General features: G+C 42.0%; 1 protein-coding gene across 1 annotated transcript in view; it reads left to right on the plus strand.

Moving 5' to 3' along the window:
* Positions 1–891: 891 nt before the first annotated feature.
* The window catches only part of RAD51C (RAD51 paralog C), a 35,269-nt gene continuing 15,993 nt past the window's right edge, over positions 892–20,167 (plus strand). The window contains exons 1-5 of the mRNA XM_018560902.1: positions 892–1,050; positions 5,051–5,288; positions 7,337–7,503; positions 9,241–9,374; positions 14,867–14,998. Of these exons, the coding sequence (XP_018416404.1) occupies positions 933–1,050; positions 5,051–5,288; positions 7,337–7,503; positions 9,241–9,374; positions 14,867–14,998 (789 nt within the window). The 5' untranslated portion in view covers positions 892–932. The remainder of the gene's footprint in view (positions 1,051–5,050; positions 5,289–7,336; positions 7,504–9,240; positions 9,375–14,866; positions 14,999–20,167) is intronic.

Here is a 20,167-nt window from a genome sequence, read left to right on the forward strand (position 1 = left end):
CCTCCCTGGCCATCAGCTCAATGCTTCCCTGCACGCAGCTAATAAAATACTGTTCTAGGATAATTTACACCGAATTTAAAAAACTACACCATGTCACCTTATTTTCCTGTTAAAGTTTTATGTGTAAGCAATAATGACACAATAACGTATATGTTTTTTTCAGTTTGGATATAGTGTGGAACAATTTGAACCCGTCGGTTGTTTTTATTTCTTCACTCTATTGCTGCGCATGACCACTGTACAAAGTGATAGGAACTCCACAGTTTCTCGGAACAGGAGGTAAGGGGGTATCTTCCAATAAGGACACCTCTCCTGGTGACACCTAATGTGGGGATTTCTTCACTGTGGAGGAATATAATTGTTCTACAATAGTAAATAAAGCTAATTGTGAGAAGGTGGTCAGATTTAGACAGAATCTGGGACGCAACTAATGGCCATCCCTTTGCATCCTTTTCGTACTAGCAGCTCTGGGAGTGCAAATTGTTTGCAACGTGACACCTTTAGTCTCCTTTCGTCCCCAAATTACGAGATCATCCTTCCACATCTTTATCGTTACCTCTATCACCATCACTCTTCATTAAGATCGCAGCACCTCTAACTTCCCTTTAGATGGCGCAGTTACATCTCTCGCCACAAGAGAATAACATTATATTCTATCTTGTCTGCAAGCGCCATTTTGTCGAAGACCTAAACGTGACCGCAAGCGGTTCACGCCATAGCAAGCAATATAACTTGATAAAGATAGAGCTGCCTCTCCAGCTTCGGATAATCATAGTACAAAACTCACAGAACGGAATTACTTTTATACATTCAACAGTCATTTTTTTAACGCGTTCCTGTATCCGTGTAATCCCGCTCAGTCGCTGTATGAAGCTCTGTATTGGGCGTGGCTTGGTTATTTGGCGGCAGTGCAGTCAAGATCCGTGCATGGCATGCAGCGGGAGGTGGGCAGCTTTCCCATCGCGCCATCAATCAGAGCAAGATTGGTTGCTGCGGGCTTCCATACACTGCAGGATGTGATTCACCTGTCAGTCAGTGAAGTAGCTAGAGGTAAATGGCGCTGCATATGCAATGGCGGAGCTGTTCTTCATTGCTTGAGCAGTCGAAAGGTGATCATACACTATACAATCTGATTGCACAAACTTTTTTTTAGATTTACCATCACCCTTGTAGTGCAAGGACGTGTCTAATTTGATAATCATTGAACAGGTTGTTTAGTTATGTTTTCCTGTTATATAGCTTTGGTAAATGTAAAGGAGATAGTACAATCAGAGTGTATAGTGTGTGGCCAGTTTAATAGCCCCATTATGAAATAACTGTGTCTGTCCTCTGTGTGCCATGAAGCGCCTTCAATATCAACACTAGGCTAGGTTTAGATGTGGCCGATTGTAAACAGTAATTTCTGCGTGGCCCCATTGATTTCAATGTGGTTACATTCGCACGGCAATTGTTAAAAAAAGGTGCAAATACCTTTTTGTTTTTTGACAACCGACACGCTGCTTTTTTTTTTTAGCCACGATCGTGTTTAATTGCACTGGTGGTATCGTGGCAGGAAACTGTGTGATCTGGGGTGCCATTAGAAAATAATGGCACCACCAGCGCGATCGGCAGTCGCTTCTCGGGCCTTTTGGCTAAGATCAAGTGTAGTATCTGTTCTTATTGGTTGCCAGAGGGGAAAGGACACGGTCGCCTATGTAGAAAGGTGGACCGTGGCTTAGTACCTTCTGGTGTAATTGGTGGGTGTCGGATGGGGTACAGTCCCTCCCAGATAGATTCTGGTCTGGTGATGCTGGACTTGTCCCCGTGGTAGGGCTGGCACTACCTTCGGATGGGAATGGGTGCGAAGTTTGGTCTGGCTGAAGGGTTGGGAGGCGGCAGAGCCCGTGGTGTTGTACCCCCAGGGGTGCTCAGAAAGTCACTTGGGTGTGGGACCCCACTTTGACTCACTGATGCACATGGACACACACCATATTGCATATTCTGCACAACGCCTCCGGGACACTTAATATTTAATGCACAATTGGCTTTTTTTTTTTTAAGCGTTTTTTGACCCACGGATGACTGAGGGTGCAGGTACCTTCGGGGCCTTTTCCCAACGTTGGGGAGGAGATTCTGTGCCCTTATATAGGGTTCTCTGTCTCCTCCCGCCTCTGGGGGTTTCTCTTCGGGAGATCCCCCAACCTAGTACTTGTGGGACCTGCTTCGGCAGGTCCCGAAGGATCGGGGTCCACTGGCCTTCGGGTTGGTGGACCATAGTCGTCCCAGCCCCTGTCAGGAGCCTTGCGCCCCGGGGGGTCGGTAAAAGAGTGGTCCCTTCTTGATTGAAGGACCCAGCATCCTTGTGCATGTTTTTGTGTGCTGTGATTTCACTGTTTTTGTTCACAGGGGATTTGTTTTTCGATGCACGTTCCACGGGCTCAAAAAAGTGGTGGGCGTTTTAGTGAAACATGCGGTTTTGTGCAGGACTGCTGCACGGTCGGTGTGAACCTAGCCTCAGTTTATTAGTTCATGTTGTAACTTTTGTCACCAGAGAAAGATGGGGGGTTGCCTTTGCTGATCTTCATTTGAAAATGCTAATTACTTGGTTGTCAACACCCCCTTCCTGTTCAGGCCATTTTTCATTATTCAGCGCTGCAATACTTTGACATTTATTCCGTCATGCAACGCTGTACTGAAATTAATTTTATACCATTTTTTGGGGACAGATAGAGCTTTCTTTTGGGGGTATTATTATATAGAGAGAAAAAATGCAAACAATTTTGGAAAAAAAAAATCTGTTTTCCCTACTTTGTTATGAAACATTTATTATTGCCCAATTTTTTTTAATAAAATATGGTGTCACGTTGGGTAAATAGATACCAAATATGTCAAGCCTTAAAATTGCACGCACCCGTGAAATCGCAAAAAATGACCGTACCCAAAATTGGCCATAGGGGATGCTTTTACCGCTCATCAGTTTAGTGTTAACAGTGATTGATGGCCAAAGAATTATTGCTCGCACTCTGGCGTTTATGGTGATATGCAACGTGTGGCACAATCGTCGCTTACACACGCAGGCGCACCCAACGCGTGTCTACCTTTGTATGTACATGAGGGTGGGGGACTTAAAATAAAAAAAACACAAAAAATGTTTTGTATGCGAGTTTAATTTTCAATCTTACTTTTTTTTACACTTTATTGCTATCACCAATAAGCTCCCTCTGTGATAGCATATACACAGTGACAGATCCTGTTTATGGAGACATCAGAGGTCTATTAGACCCCGAATGTCACCTAGGGACCTCCAAAGAAGCTGATGAAGCAAAGATCTGCTTCACCAGCTTCTTTTGTTACAGCAGCCAGAGAGATGACAGCCTGAAATCGGAATCAATTTTAACCACTTCAGGACCAGGACATGTGTGTGTGTGTGTGTGTGTATGTATGTATATATACCCTGTTTCCCCGAAAGTAAGACCTACCCCAAAAATAAGACCTAGTACTATTTTTGGGAATTGCTAAAATATAAGAACTACCCCAAAAATAAGACCTACTTGTGGCCATTCCCAGGGCCAGTGGTGGCATAAGGGGGAACTTGAAGAGCCGCGGGAGAGGCAGGAGAGAATCAGCGGTGCCAATGAAGCCGGCGCTAAAGGAAGCGAGGCGGCATCGGAGGGAGCAGAGCCGCATAAGCCGATGCCTCATCTATAGCGCCGGCTCCTGTCACAGGCGGAGTGATACCAAATGCACTCCGCCTGTGAGGAATCGATAGTGAAAGTGCGCTTCGCTCATTCTAGCCAGATATTGGTTAGCAAATTGCTCTTGGAAAGGTACGGCACCCCTGATTGCCCTGATCAACATATTATTGTACATGAATACATGTAGACTGTTGTACTTGAATAAGTGTGGCTTGTTGTACATTAAAAAAATTAAAAAAAATAAGACCTACCCCGAAAATAAGACCTAGTGTGTTTTTTTGAGCCAAAAAAAATATAAGACAGTGTCTTATTTTCGGGGAAACACGGTAGATATATACACACAGTATGTACAGCACTGCATGTACGTCTCTGCACTTGTATTCCTCTGAAACTACAAGCCCCTCTTCCACGATGGCAGATGGGACTTGTAGTTCCTCCTTCCTGTGGATGGATGACAAAAAAAAAAGGCAGCCTGCGGGGAGAAGAACCCTGCAATTCAGGTAAATTGGGTGGGGGAGGTTGCAATCTGACAATGTTTCATGTTACACCCTAAATATAGGTGTAACATGGTCAGAAAGGTGAACCTAGCCTTTAAATACATCAAATGATGAGGATGTGGTTAGGTCAGGATCAGGCCGACAACAGGAGGTACCAAATTAGTGGACAGAAAGCAAGGTCAGGATCAGGCCGACAACAGGAGGTACCAAATTAGCAGACAGTAAGCGAGGTCAGGAGACCAAGACAGTGTCAGCAAACAAAGGCAGAGATGCGAAAGCAGGTTAAGAGGCAGGCCAGGTCGATAGCAGGAGATCAGAAACACAGTCCGTTTGCAGGTCACAGGAATAGCTGAGGACACTTAGCACCTTCTCCAGCTAGCTGGGGTCTAAATAAGCTGAGTGGTGCCAATGCTAGTGCTTGATGTGCGTGCAGAGTTGAGACCCTAAGTGCCAGGCCCCATACTACGTTATGTGCGTGTGCTTGCACTGATTGTTGTGTATGGTGACAGACTTGATGTTCATTACAGGCATATTCTCACAACTTTATTTTAGTGCTGCAACAACTAATTGACATAATCGATTATTGAAAAAGTTGTCAACTTTTTCAATAATCGATTAATCGGCTTCTGATCAATTACTTGTACATATTGGTATAAAGGCCAACCTCACAGGACACAAAATGTCCTGTTATGCACACTGGATTCTTTACGACACTGTACAGTTATAACAGAACAATCTAGTTAAAAGTACAGGATTTATGGTACTGAATATTCCACTTCACTTCAAAGGTGTCTGCTTTATTGCTTGTCTTGATACTGAAATGATTGTATGAAATATACCATGCTGTCTTTAAACTACCTTTCTTGTTTTGGGCAACAGAAGCTGGCATATCTGAAGAAGCGGCACAGGAAGCACTGCAGATTTTGAAAAGACTAGGTCAAGGCAATGATTCACAGATACTAAAACATACAGCTTTGGAGCTGCTTGAGCAGGAGCAAGCTCAAGGATGTATCATCACATTCTGCTCAGCTTTGGATGAAATCCTTGGGGGAGGAGTGTCTCTAGGAAAGATCACTGAGATTTGTGGGCCCCCTGGTGTGGGGAAGACACAGCTATGGTAAAGGAGCTCTTTATGTCACACTGGTTGCAAGCTGTAGAGATTGTCCTAACTGTGTCCATAGAACTGTGTTCATTCACAGCACATCTGGATTTCCCCTTTCTTCAATGGGAAATTAGGTCTCAGTAACTTTTACCATACTTATAATAATATTTTATTTTTTTATCAGTGATTTGCCACTGATGCCTGGAACCTCCCAATGTCTACACATGTTGGATCCCCTTCAAAGAAGTAAATAATTGTTCAGCTTTAATCCTGTACGCCTGCCTTTGGTTCCCCTTTTAGATTAGACCAATCTGCTGGGTGAATGCAGGCAGATCCAGGCTCCACATGTATATCTACCGTGTTTCCCCGACAATAAGACCTAGTGCTAACTTCAGGGATTTCTGTAATATAAGACCTACCCCGACAATAAGACCTAGTTCAGCGGTAGGGGGCGCACATGTATTGCTGCATCCAAGCAGCCAGCAAGGGGTCTGAGTGTAAAAATCAATGATATGTGCAGCTTGTCTCCTGTCTGCATGTACGGTCTAATAAAATGTCACGATCGCAAAAAACTTTCTGGCTTCAGCTCCCTCCCTCCCGCTGGCCCGTCTGCCCGCCCGTCTGCATGTACGGTCTAAAAATAAGTCAAGATTGTAAACAACTTTCTGGCCGCAGCTCCCTCCCTCCGGCCCGCCTGCAAGCCATTCCGCCCGACTGCCTCGGCTTTTAGGATGCCTGGACGGCATCACAGAGCTCCAGACAGCTGCAGCCAGGTACAGTATTGTGACACTGTGTGGCAGTCGCAGTACCATTCTTTCACTCCCATTCTCCAGTACTGTATGATACAGTACATTACATACCGGTATCTCTGCTCTGCGTGACAGTCACAGTCCGGATTTCTGTACATAGAAAGGGTTCCCAGTCCTGATTTCTGTACATACCGTTTTTCCCCGAAAATAAGACCTAGTGTGTTTTTTTGGGGAAAAAAAATATATAAGACAGTGTCTTATTTTCGGGGAAACACGGTAGATATGTCTGCCCCATAGTGTAGTTGTAATACAAGATAAACAGATGCTGCCTTCAACAACAAAGACAGCTCAAGTTCCAGAAGTCAAATAGATTGGGTGCTTGAGAAATGGCACCTTAGTTTTAGGCCTTTTTTTCTGCTCTCATTGGCAGAACCTGTTCCCAAGCTGTTGAAAAACAACCTCTGTTCACTATATTGGATGCACAATGTTTAAATTATTTCTTTTTCCCTAGTTTTAACCATTTTCTCTATCACTCTAACCGATATGGCTGAGTTGAATTTTTAGAATTGAGGACAATTTTTTTTTTTCTGCTGGTTTACTTACGCTTTAAAGACGAACTCAGTGAAGGAGAAAACTTAACCCTTGCAGTGGGAGTCCCCCCTCCCCCCGCACTGCAAGGGATAAGTGCTAATTTTTGTCTAGAGTCTAAAATAACAATGAAATACTCAATTGAACCCTGCTCCCGTATGGCTGTTAGACTGGCCCCTGGAGCCTCTTTTCCCCTTCACTCTGGCAGCCTAAGGTACTGAGTCATCATTTCCAGTACAGTGTATTGGACGTGAGGACACTAAGTGACATTCCATTACAGGAGTGGAGGGGGAAAGAGGCTGCAGGGGCAGTTTTAGCAGCCAGGTGGGTCCGAGGTTCGGGTGAGTATTTCTTTGTTAGTTTGGACTGTATATGTAAACAAGCACTTAACCCTTGCAGTGTAGGAGGAGTCCCACTGCAAGGGTTACGTTTTCTTCTACTCGGAGTCTTTCTTTAAAATAAAGTCTGTTCAGAATTACCTGAACAAGTGTATTATTTTTACTGTTGCTTAACTGTGTTTTCTTCAGCTACTTTGTATAGCCATATGCAGGTTGGGGAGTGCTAGCTGCTAGGTTTTTTTTTAAGCAGGCTCCTATCTCTGGGTGACTATTCAGGCCTGATATACACCAATACTGTTATATTTTTTATTTAGTATTGTGAGATCAACTTTGTTTACATATATTCAACTATATTGTGTGGTGTCGTTTTTTGTTGTTTTTCTAACAGTATGCAGCTGGCAGTAGATGTGCAGATACCAGAGTGCTTTGGAGGCAGTGATGGCGAAACTGTTTACATTGATACTGAGAGCAGCTTCAGAGTGGAAAGACTGGTGGATATTGCAAATGCTTGTGTTGTGCACTGTAGTCTTATTACTCAAGCCCACCAAGAAGAAGGTGCGTATGTAATTTAATTTGCTTTTGTTGCAGTATTCCCTGATTTTTATCCTCACCCATGTTCAGGGTATAAAATTAACCCCTTCATGACTGAGGCCCTTTTTTCAATTTTTGCACCCATGTTATATTCCACATTTTAGGCCTGAAAATGACGTAAAACCCCCCAACAGACTGTGCGGCAATCATGCACGAAACCACACGGTCACGGAATCGCACACCACCACTGATCGTGCTAGTGGTGATATTCTTTTACCAATGGCACACCTGTCGCTGAAAAAAACGCAATATTCTCAGCAATTGCGTTATATATAATCCTATTGAAATCAATGGCGCCACGTGGCAACCGCTGTGTGCAATTGCACACGATCACACGGTTCCGGACACACGTCCCGGGATCACGCAAGTCTGGTACAGACATGAACAGGAGGAAGAATGTGCGTGATCCAGAGCATTGCATCATCATTGCATCTGATCCATTGATCACGATTGCAATTCTTTGCTGGCTTCATTGCAAAAAAAAAAATGCAAATTGTTTTCTTTAATGAGTGTGCATTTATTTATTTTTTAAAAGTGTACTTTAACTTTAAAAGGTGTCTGCAGCAGCCAGGAGTCCTGGCAGCCGCCCTTCCCTGCCGTACACACACTTACACACACACTTTGCATATGTGCAGGAGTTTCCGGTCATAAAAACCTGTTTACTGCTGCTCTCTCCATGTGCATGGTAACTGGTCTCATATCTGCCCCCTGTAGTTTTCTGCAGGCAGTCTATAATGGGTGGGGTTGCTGGCTCTCTGCACTCAGGCCTGGCGGTAGCGCAAGGCAAGTAAGGCGGGCGCCTTACGGCGCTGCAGGGTGAGGGCGGAAAAAACAGGGCATTTTGACAAGTACTTGTACTTGTCAAAATGCCCCGATGTTTGCGCTATGTTTTTTTTTCCCACTTACCTTCGGTGCGGAGAGCAGCGGCGAGTCAGCGCTGGTCCGGTGGGAGGAGCTCCAGGTGGGGTCCTAATTTAGCTGGCCAGCGACTGCCTGAGGATCCCGACACGCGCGGCACCTCAGGCAGTCGCCGGCCAGCTAAATTAGGACCCCACCTGGAGCTCCTCCCACCAGACCAGCGCAGCGCTGATTTGCCGCTGCTCTCCCGCACCGAAGGTAAGTGAAAAAAAAAACCCCATAGCGCAAACATCGGGGCATTTTGACAAGTACCAGGGGGAGGGGATGGGGCGCAAAATTGCACCTTGCCCTGCTTGACTAAAATCCTAGCACCAGCCCTGTCTGCACTGGCTATGTTTTCACCCTTACCTATACATGGTAATATTTGGATTTGAAAAGTATTTGCTGCATATTGGTTTATATCCTTTGTGGCTATGATGGAATGTATTTGAATGACAGTTAATTTTGATCTCTTGGAGGACCTTCTATATTTCTTCCAACTGCTCTCTTCTGCTGATAAGCGGATAACCAGATTATTGTATACAAACATTAGACCGTCTAATAAGTTATTCTCCTTTTATCACTATCTCTGTATGTTGATATTGCAAGAATATTATGCTGAATTGTAGGTAGTTTACCTGTAAAAATGTTTCTGTTGCCTATAAATCCTTTAGAAACTAGTCATATTAAATCAAATGCATTTATAGTGAAAGCAAGGTTGTATGCATGCTTATTAGCTGTGGAGTAATATTTGGTTAACTTTTGTCCTAAATAATGCTCTATCTTTTATCATTTATTTTTCAGGTCACAGACTAGCTATGCAAAGATTTACCGTTAATAACATCCTTTCACAGATTTATTACTTTTGTTGTCAAGACTACATTGAGCTACTAGCCCATATACATACCCTGTCAGACTTCCTAGCACAGCATTCAAAGGTTAGTAAGTTTATTTTATTGAAATCCTGTACTAAAATATCCACTCTATATTATATCCTGTAAGCAAGTGCTTAGACACTGATGCAAACAAAAGGTTTAAGTTTTTTGTTTTCTTTCTCTTTCATTGAGAATTGGGTTAAACTGTCACCTACTGGAACATTTGGACACTGGCAAACAAAACAACATGACCTTTTGGGTATAATCCCTCCCACTCCCAGCATGCCTTAGTTGTTTCTAATGTCCCAGGAAGATGGATGCCTTTTCTCAGCTGTGAAGAATTTAACCATATTGCTAGCCATTTTTTCTTCAGAATTATTTATTTTCCTCAATCTGGATTTCATCTTCAATTTGCTTGAGTTTGTCTCTTTATGCAGATTGGCATATCTTCAGCAGTAACTTTGTAGGCTGTATCTGGACCCCCTCTGCCTCTAAGGCAAAACCCAAGCCAGGAGCCCAGTTTCACCGCAAGCAGTGGGCCCACAAACCTGCAGAAAAGTCTTCTTCGGCTTGAAGGGGCACCGCTATTTTTTTAGAATAAGGGGACATCTCTTAGACTTTGGAAATATCTGGACGGACAGTATGTTAGATGTATGGGTAAGGGTGGTGGTTTCAACTGGCTTTAAACTAGAGTTCCATTTCCCATAACGTCTTCCAGGACAGACCTAACTCTGAATTTCCTACCTTCTCCTCACTTCATGTCCTCTAATTTGTGTTAGCACTTAAGTCAGAAGACCTCCATGTAGCGCTTGTGGGTTTTCTGGAGCAAAGGGTTTTCACCTCAGCTCCTGTATCAGAAAGGTTTCAGGTACTCTATTCCAACCTTTTCATAGTTCCAAAGCCAAGTGGTGGCATCCTGTGGTGTTGATAAGTAGATATACCTTTTTTTTTTTGTGTGTGTTATATAGGTAACCATTAGAAATATGGAGATCCTAGAAACAGTGATACGATTTGTGTACTTGCCACAAAATCTTTTCTTTTTTTCAAGTTCATTGAGGGACTCAGGAATTCTAAAACACTCAGCGGTGGTCAAGACATTGGGAAACAGAAATAAAGTTGTAAACCAGCCCCTCTGTAATCTGCCTGTAACCAGCATACCTCAGTTTTGTGAGCAAGTAGTACACAGGGCCAGTAACATAGTGGGACGGGACATGTATGCCTCAATTTGACTTTGAGAAAAAGCTTGTATGGCAAAAATATTTTATTTTTTTATCATCGATTGAGGGAAACAAGAATTTTGATTACAGTCTAGACATCCAAAAGCAGTCCAACTTGAGGGGTGGGTAACCGCCGCAGAGAGGTCCAGCAGACTTCTCTCTCTCTCTAAAGGTAGAGGCAATCCAACAACAGAGTAACTGAAGCAATCAACACCCGAATCAAGGCTAGATGAAGAAAGGGCCATGCCAGACAGAGAAACTGTCAGGGCTAAAAGGCGAACAGAGGATCAACCTGGAGTTCCAGACCAGGTACGAGAACCACATTTAAGGGTAGACTAAAATCCAACCCCCTAGGACACTAGCAAGCAAACTAAGGCATGCTGGATAGAGGTAGGGTTATACAAACGCTGGCTTACAACGCTTTTTTCGGGTTTGCCAGTGTCCCAACCGGTTAGTGTAATCCATCTTATTCTTATTCTGCAGAAAATTAAAACTTTTAAACGTCAAGGAGCAGCATTCATTGTAAGTGATTTCATCAGCTTTTGAAAAAGCTAAAAAACATTTTGATTTTACTATCACTATAAGACACTGCACTCCTGACGAATATTGCAAAGATGTGAGCTAGATTGTGACCTATGGAGAAATAGGAGGCATGGTGAGATATGTAGCTCTCGGTATGCATAAACTTGTATGTTTCTGTCACCCAAGTGTACATATTTATACTTTGAGCTGTCATATGTGACAAGCTTATCTGAAGGGTATAATTGCATTTGGACAAGAAACTCTAACCTGGCCTATTGACATTTTCAGTTGATATCCATCAACTTACAGATGTTATGATCACTGCCTGAACCAGCTTGTTCAAGAGATAGTCATCTATGTTGTATGTGCTTGTTATTTGTTACCTCTTATACTCTTTACACGTTCCATTCTTTAAGTCCTTTATCTGCTGTTATTAGTTAGAGGGTAGACTGCGGACTGTAGCTGACTGATGACACTATTCTCCTGAGTTGCTGCTCTCAGGTCTATGGACAGTTACTTAACTGAAGCTCAAGGGCTTCTTTTATTATAATTGACATGAACATGTGCCCTTTGACTATGAACATTAAAGTATTTAACATATTCAAAACAAGCAGTAAGCAGTTATTTGTGTTGCTTTAGCCTTACAATGATGGTGCCTTTTTCAAATGCTGCAGTATAATTATTATTATTCCCTTCAGTATCTAAAATCAGACATGTTCCAACCGCGGAGCATGGGGATACATGTTTTAATCACATGTTATATGAATTTATCTTTTTTAAACTTGTAAGTCATGTATTTACTTCTGCCAGCAGAGTGCACAAATGCAACATTTATAACCCGTACAGCTTTGTCACGATTTTTCTTTACTGCGTTGAGTTGAAATGCTTGAATCCTGATGGACCAAAGATGTCGTCAGTCTGTTAGATGTTTGACTTCTAACAATGTTCACATTTTTAGCTATGGGTTTATTAATTCAGTACCCGCCTTGTCATTTTTATGATGCATAGAAGTTATTAGCTTTGCTTTAGTAATTTCTGTATTTTATTTATGTAATTGACTGTTTTATAAATTGTATCAACTTGTAAAAAACAAATATATAACATGCCACTGTAATATCTACTGTAGAAAAGCTGCTGCCCCCTTGGCAGGGAAGAACTCTAGCACATACAAGCGTCTGATGGATTATATTTTTCATTAATTTCAGGGCTAAAAAGAACCTATTTTTTGCAATCCATTTTTTTCTCCAATATTTTATTCTTCATTCAAAATTCTACCTGACTGCTGATGTTTTCCTCTGATTGCAACTATCTAGTGTAGTCATCCTCAACCTAGCTTTTAGAGTATTTTCTTCTACAAGACGTTACTTTGGGAAAATCAGACAAGGAATCTGTTTTACCATGAGCAATAACTATAATGTTTCTTTTTTTTTCCATGTTTGCTTATAAATAGGCATCTAAATACATTTTTCGGGACTTGTGGATAGTTTTTCTGTATTACACTTACCTAATCTGATTTTGATATTATAAGGTAGAGGTGATATATATATGTATAAAGAAAGCAATTATGCAGCATATGTTGGGTATCGCCACACATGGGAGCCATAATTTTAAGGCCATTATACATGGTTAACTCTAAACTGATGACCTATAAAGGATGCAATTTTGAGACTTGAGATATTTATCTATGTACACAATGCAACCTCATCATTTTATATTTTACTGAAACATTAATTGGGTAATATATTGTATTTGTGTGCACTTAAATAATTTGCTTTTATTCCAGAAAATATGGGTGTGATAAACATATAGGCTAACATAATGTGGCATAAACATTGCAACTACCATCATTTTATTCTCCAGGGTTTCTGCTTTCAGAAAACACTTACAGGGTTATTCACCAAATAGAGTTAGGAGAAGGTAGGAAAAGTGAACAATCTAGGACAACATACAGTAGCTGAACTGGAAAGTGAGCTTAATTGGAGAATTATTCCAGTTCAGCTATGTTGTCCTAGATTGTTCACTTCCCCTGTCTTCTCCAAACTCTTCACCCTTTTGTGAATAACCCTGACAGTTTTGAGGGTTTTATGCAATTTTCAGGCCTTTAAATTGTGTATTTTTAACGTGTGCACATAATGGCCCTGACAGCTAAAGGGTTAATCCCCTTTCACTATAACCTGTATGGTTATACTGTCCAACACTGTAATAAATTGTTCTGAAGTTATTGTCAGAGGTCATTGCCCTTGTCCTTTGTAGTTAGCTCATGACAAAATATAACTGATGTTTTGTTGACAAAAACATTCAACAAATGCTTGCAAGAATTTCAGTAAAACACTATTAGTATTTCCTAAAAAACAAGGAGCTGCAAGGCTTATACTATTTTTAGATAAGGGGTTTTGTTTAAAAATCCCACCCAGTGGATCTTTAACATTTTCTAGACTGTTTTTATTCTTGGTATACAATGCCATGAAGTGTAAAGCTAAGGTCTAAGATAGAGAGATAGAAGAATAAGATTTTAATCACCAACTCCACTCAGAATTAAGCTTTTGCCTTTGGCTGGTTAGAGAGGTGGTAGACATATAGACATTAAAGGAGAACTATGGGGCAACCTTTTTTCCCCAAAAGTTCTCTTCAGGATCACAAGAGGATATAGACTAATGTCCTCCTATGACCCAAAACTCATATATCGGGATATTGCCTGCTATATGCTAAGGGCAATACTGTCAAGATCCACCGCGCTGGCTGATTGACAGCTGGCTTTGCCTCTCTAGAGCTATGCCCGCCCCCTCTAATGTCTGTTCCTCCAGTCAGCGCTGGAGAAACAGAGACAGGAGGGGTAAATCCCTGCGGGCAGCGGTGACTGGCAGTCTCTGCAGGGAGCAGATCAGGAAGTCAACGATTGGCGGTGTGTGTTCACTCAGTTCCCGATTTATAGAGCCGACCTGTAACAGCTTCAGTGTCACAGGTTGGCTTGAATTATGGGGATAAATGTTTTTCACTCACCCCATAAATCTCTTTTAACAGAGAAGTAAGGCCAAACCTTTTTTTTTTTTATAAATGGCTTTACTTCTCTTTGGGTCACAGTAGTACATTTACTGTGACCCAAAGTCAGCACATAGAGGGCTACTGCACGCTATATGCTGACAGCGCAGAGACGTTCTGCAGTTTGGAAGGATCCTGACAATATTGAGAGAGGGAAGGGAGGAATCCCAGCTGGGAGCAGTAACTGACAGTCACTGCTTATCACAGGGAGAAGAGATCGTGAGCTGAGCCATCAGTGGTTATATGATTGCTCAGCTTTGGGTATAGAGCAGGCATGCGACAGTAGCACACTACTGTAGTAGTATGTTTTACTCTCCCTACACTTCTCATTTAAGGGTATTTCTATAGCAAATTCAGTTGTTATAAAGGTTAAGGTAAAGGCTAGAGGCAGCTAGTAAACAGTTATTTGGCATTAAAGGCATTAATCTGGAGAGACTAAAGGAAACTGAGATTTAATTTGTTCTTATGTACTGCAGTTGGCATGTCGTCATTGCTGTTTGTACAATTGGCATTGTTAAAAGCCAGTAATTTCCCACAAACATCAACTTTTTTAAGGTGTGGTTTCACAACCATACATATACCAATACAGTGGCGTGCCCACATAATAAAAACTTGAATTTCCCCTTAAGTCAAAAATGTTTATATTATGTTGAATAAAATGAAACAATAACATATGTGTTTTTGCAAGTTTTAAGGACTTTGTTGGTGCTGATATTTTTTGGCATATTTTGGTGTAAGAGATGACATGCATTCTTCTGATTTTCTTCTTTTATTTAGGTAAAACTTGTAGTTATTGACAGTCTTGCATTTCCTTTTCGGCATGACCTTGAAGACCTCTCTTTACGGACACGTTTGCTAAATACTTTGGCTCAGCAGTTGATCAGCCTTGCTACTCGTCGGACACTAGCAGTAAGTGTATCATTTTGAACTGGTACAGATAACTTAGCAACCATCATCAATAATATAGTCAGTCACACACCAATGCAAAGAAAAGCAACATCAGTAAACAAAGTTAGAATAGGATATGATAATTGTGTCAGTGAATTGTCCAGTATATTGAACCCATATCCTACAGCATAGATGCCTACAAGAGCCTATAACATACAGTGTAGATACATACAAGTGCAAACACGTACAATACAATTGATACCAGATCCAATGAGCAATTGTGAGGTCCTATAACCAACATTTTGGGGTCCATTCTGACCCCTTTCTCAAGGAGCTCCTGCTGCTTAGCCATCTCTCCTTCTTTAAAAGCCAAAGGCTCCTGCGGGTCAGTCCACATGTGATGCTGCAAAACTGCAAGTGATATCACAACGTGTCACTTCTGGTGCAGCAAAGAGTCCCAATTTGAGGTTCACCTCAGATACAGTCTACAGACCTGAACAACCTCCATATTTAATATATAAATCTGTATGCTCATTAAATAAAATCTATAGGTTTGGACAAGCCTCATATGCAAGATTTGGACAGTATTTCTATCCACTTGCCTATAGGTATATAGCCCTTGATGGTCTTCCAAGACAGTATCATGGTCAATAGGCTCCATTTCACCACCTCGGATGTATTCTACTTGGCAGCTGTCTTAAAATCTTTGCAACAACAAGAAAAATGACATACAACCAGCACAGTGCTAGCAGTAGTACAGACTGTGTTCAGATTTCCACATCTGAATAATATATTGTCAGGATCCTTTCCATCAGAAGATAGTGGGAAGTAGCCCGCTTTATGCTTGCTTTGGGTCACAAGAGTGCATTAGTATATGTACTCCTATGACCCAAAAGAGAAGTAAAGCCTAAAAAAGGTTTGGCTTTACTTTCAATTACACTATCTGAGTTTACAATTATTTTGAAAACGTTGAAAGTAATACATGAAGTGGACTAAAGGGTTTTGTTTTTTTTTATATAAAATCTGATTGCTTCCTTTAGGGTAATGTTTGCATGTTCTGGTTTCATTAAATCAAGAAATATATGATCCTGTTGTTGATGGTAAACATGGATTACAATAGTTCAGCATATTCTACTTCCATTTTATGCTATTATATGGTAAAAAAATTTAGATGAAGCCATTTATTGTTCAAAAGGGTATATTTATAACTTAATTACTGAGGAAATAGAAAACCCCTCCCTAAATCCTTCCTTCTTAAATAAACTATTTTCTTTGCCTGCTGCAGTGCTATACAAGGATAAATATAATGTACTTTCTGCTCTCATCCAAGCCATCTAAGCTGTGATCAACTGAATTGCTGCTCTAACAGCAGCCTAAATATAGCCAAGATCTACCAGCAGGCAATGTAATGGCTTCAGAGCTGGAGGAGTTAACAGCATGATATGCCTGATTAGCTAGTTAATGTGGAAGATATAAAAGGGGCCATGCTTATGCATAGTCTCTGTCATTGCGCCAGTTCAAATACATTTTAGCTGGAAACGACATGCAAGTCGCCTTGCTTGATTGGGTTTTTTGGATTCAGCAGATGCCTGCTTTATTCCATTACTCTTCGACGCTCCGATTCTATTTTATTTGTATAATGTATTTATTGTTCCAGTGATAATAACCTGGCAGGCTTTCAAATGAATAGTGCTGAGGTCTGAGCTGTTTTAGCTGAGACTCAAAGAAATAATGCAAAATTGCATTCTCATAATGCCGTCTGCTGAAAGGAACCACACGCCCCTTGCTTCAACGTTTTACATGCTATTTGAACCAAAGAAAAGATTTGCATGATTGACATGATCCTTGGAGACACTTGCTCACAGAATGTTAACGTTAAAACAGCAGTACAATCATGGGAAGAAATAACAGCCTAATGGATCCTTATTGAAAACTGTGCTCCAGCTACACTTCACAAATGTATCTAAATATTGAACTGGTATGAGATTCCTTTTCTGCAAATGTATAAGTATGTGTGTGTATATCTGTTGTTATTTATATATCAAGGGAACCTGTCACAGTTAGTCTTGTAGACCCAAATAAAAGGATATTGAAGTCTTCTTTTTTTTTCATATTTTGTTTTGGATTTAAGTAAATAATAAGAATAGGTTGCTCCTTATAGTTAAAGTGGATGTTAATTCTAACACCATGGCTTTAGTTCCCTATAGCACCGTTTATAATTTTGTAAAAAAGCATTTTAAAACAAAAAATTTAAGCCCGTGGAGCGTGCATCGAAACCCAAAATGTGAATAAAAAAAGTGCATGTAAACACACACAAAAAAAGTGCATAGAAGGGGTGCAATCCAAAGGGTCCGTCTCCCAAAGAGATGGGGCCCATCCCTGACCCCTCGGGGGGCGCAAGGCTCCTAACGGGCAAGGCACTCGTGTCCACCTGGCCGAAACCAGGCAGACCCATTCCTTGTGGCCAGTCGACTACCGAGTACAAGGTTAAGGGCTCCCTCGAAGGGAGACCCACGATTCAGGGGAGGAAGGAACCTGAGGGCCACGCATCCTCCCCCTAGACTTCAGGGTAGGCCTGAAGACCCACACCCTCCATCCTGTGGAGTGAAAAACACACCTAAAAAGAGTGAAAAGTGCACATATAGTGAGAAAAATAATTTAGAGTGCAATACAATGGCGAGGCCTTGCGGCCCGGTAATAAAAGTTACCCCTGGTCTTAACCATAAGGCCTAGCTCAAGAGGCGATTGTGCATTAAAAGCAAAAGGTGTCGTGGCCAAAGTGCCGTTCAGACAGTGGGGTCCCAAACCCATAGGTCTACTAGGGCGCCCCTGAGTCACCACTCCAGGGGGCTTAAACACCACATGCTTCGTGCCTTCTCAGCCCATGGCCAAACAAGGAAGACCTGTCCAAATCAGGAGGAATTGGGCCCTGCCAGATCCCAGCAACCGAGAAGTACTCCCGACCCCCACTCTATACGTGAGTGGACGCTCAATTTGGTTTCCTTCCCATAGCCAGGACCTTTTAGGACCCCCATCACCAGGCAGGGTACTCAGATTCCAGCCATAAGGCCAGTACAGCGGCTCCTTTCCCCTCCTGCACCTGATAAGAACAGATACTTGATCTTAGCCAAAAAGCAGAGAAGCGATTTATTCTTATTTTGTTATCTCAATTCTAGTGATCTCCTGCAGCCACTTCTTGACTACATACATTCGCTCCAGCAACCGCTGGTCAGATCAGGTTAACTGATGGTGACAACAGTGGACCATGTCTGCGTAGTGTGTGTTAAAATGGCCACTTATTGTATCCATCGTAAGTGCAGGAGCAAAACAAGTAGACAGGAACATGGCATTATCACCCTATAACAGGATGTGTCGTAACAAGGACCTTTATGACGGGATCACCACTCATGTTTATGATAGCTACAAAGTTACAAATATTGCAAACAACATATACTTCGCAATCTGTAGCCTCTACTGTATCTGGGCTCTTTTTACATAATTATTCAGAATGGCTTCACCCACTATCAATTTAGTATCGCATTGTAAGTTGTATTAATTTTGTTTCAGTGAACTGATATATAACTTTTAAGCGCTCTTCTCTCGGGGCATAGTCTCTTTTAGTTTTAAGTGCGTCCACTTTTGTGGGTTTACATTTCTCCATATGTTCAGCCGTTTCATGCTTTTAAAATGAAATGAATCTTGGTAATGAAAAATACACTGATAATGTAAGAGTGTATAAGGTAATGATCAGGTTATCACTTCTCTGAATTTTAGCTAAGATCAAGTGTATTATCTGTTCTTATCAGTGTCCAGAAGAGGAAATTAGAGGTGCACCGAAATGAAAATTTCAAAAACAAAACCGAAATTAAAAAATCTCAGGCCGAAACCGAAAATGTTATTTATTTTAATTTTTCACATTTAAAAAAAATATATTTTAATTTTTTTTAAATTTTTATTTTTTACTTTACTTTTAGAGGCTTCGGGGAAATATTGGGGGGTCCAAACAGACCACTGATATTTCCCTTTTTAAAATAGAAAAAGAGATTGAGGACACAGAGTCCTCAATCTCTTTTTCTGCAGCCCCAGTTATAAATGAACAGGAATCCTCTATACGGAGTGTTCCTGTTCATTCATAACTTGGCGATACTGTGTTTACCATGTCCACAATCATGAATGAACGGGAGGTGATGTAGATCACTTCCCATTCATTCATAATATTCATATAATACTATGTCCTCAATTATGTACAAACACTCAGCGATCACCGATCACTGAGTGTTTGCTGTGGCTCTCCTTTTTGACAGCTGTCACAGGAGGCTGGGCGGAGCAGTGCAGGGAGAAGAGCTCAGCCTCATGTGACAGCGCGTGCTGTCTCCACCTACACACCGCTCTGCCGGACTGATAGAAGGCTAAGCTCTGTGGGGGGAGAGACCCCGGCCGCTCACAACGCTCTCCTCCCGCAGCGCTCGCCTGGCTGTCACAGTTTCTCTCCTCTATGCTAGGACACAGAGCAGCGCCCATCTGGGAGGAAAGAAACCAGGGATGCGCCGATGTATCGACAGAAAAATGGCACTTTTGGCATTTAGCCAAAAGCACCATTTTCGGCCGATTTATCGGTGCATCCCTAGAGGAAATGGTGCTGCTGTTTGGGCCTTATGGTAAGAATGGCTGGCTGCAGAGTACTCTACCTTGTATGATGGGAGTCTTGAGGGGTCCTGGCAATGGGAAAGAAACTGTAGCATCCCTGGGTAAAATGGAGCTTGAAACTACTTGCCTAGCACTGGGACCTTGAGAGGCCCAGGGCCTCCTGACTTGAGCAGGTCTACCTGCTCCTGGTTATTGGCTTAAAATGGTTGAAGTGCCCTGGGGATACCAGAGTAACACTATGGGTTTGGAAACCCGCATTGTGTGAAACAGCCCTAGGCCACAACACCACTTGCTTTTGTCTTTGGGCCTACCCTGAAGTCTAGGGGGAGAATGTGTGGTCATCAGTTTTTTTTCCTCCCCTGAACCAGGGGTCTCTTTGGGAGAGCCCCCAACCAGGTTTGGCTGACCACAAGGAGAGGGGTCTGCCTAGCTTCGACTAGGTGGACATAGGGGCAGAGCACTCATCAGGAGCCCCCCAGGATCTAAGAAGATCTCTTTCTCCTCGCGAGAAAGACCATTGTGACATGCCCCAGTGCATCTTTT

The sequence above is a fragment of the Nanorana parkeri genome, unplaced genomic scaffold (assembly GCF_000935625.1).
Source record: "Nanorana parkeri isolate BGI_ZX_2015 unplaced genomic scaffold, ASM93562v1 scaffold486, whole genome shotgun sequence".
Taxonomy (NCBI): Eukaryota; Metazoa; Chordata; class Amphibia; order Anura; family Dicroglossidae; genus Nanorana; species Nanorana parkeri.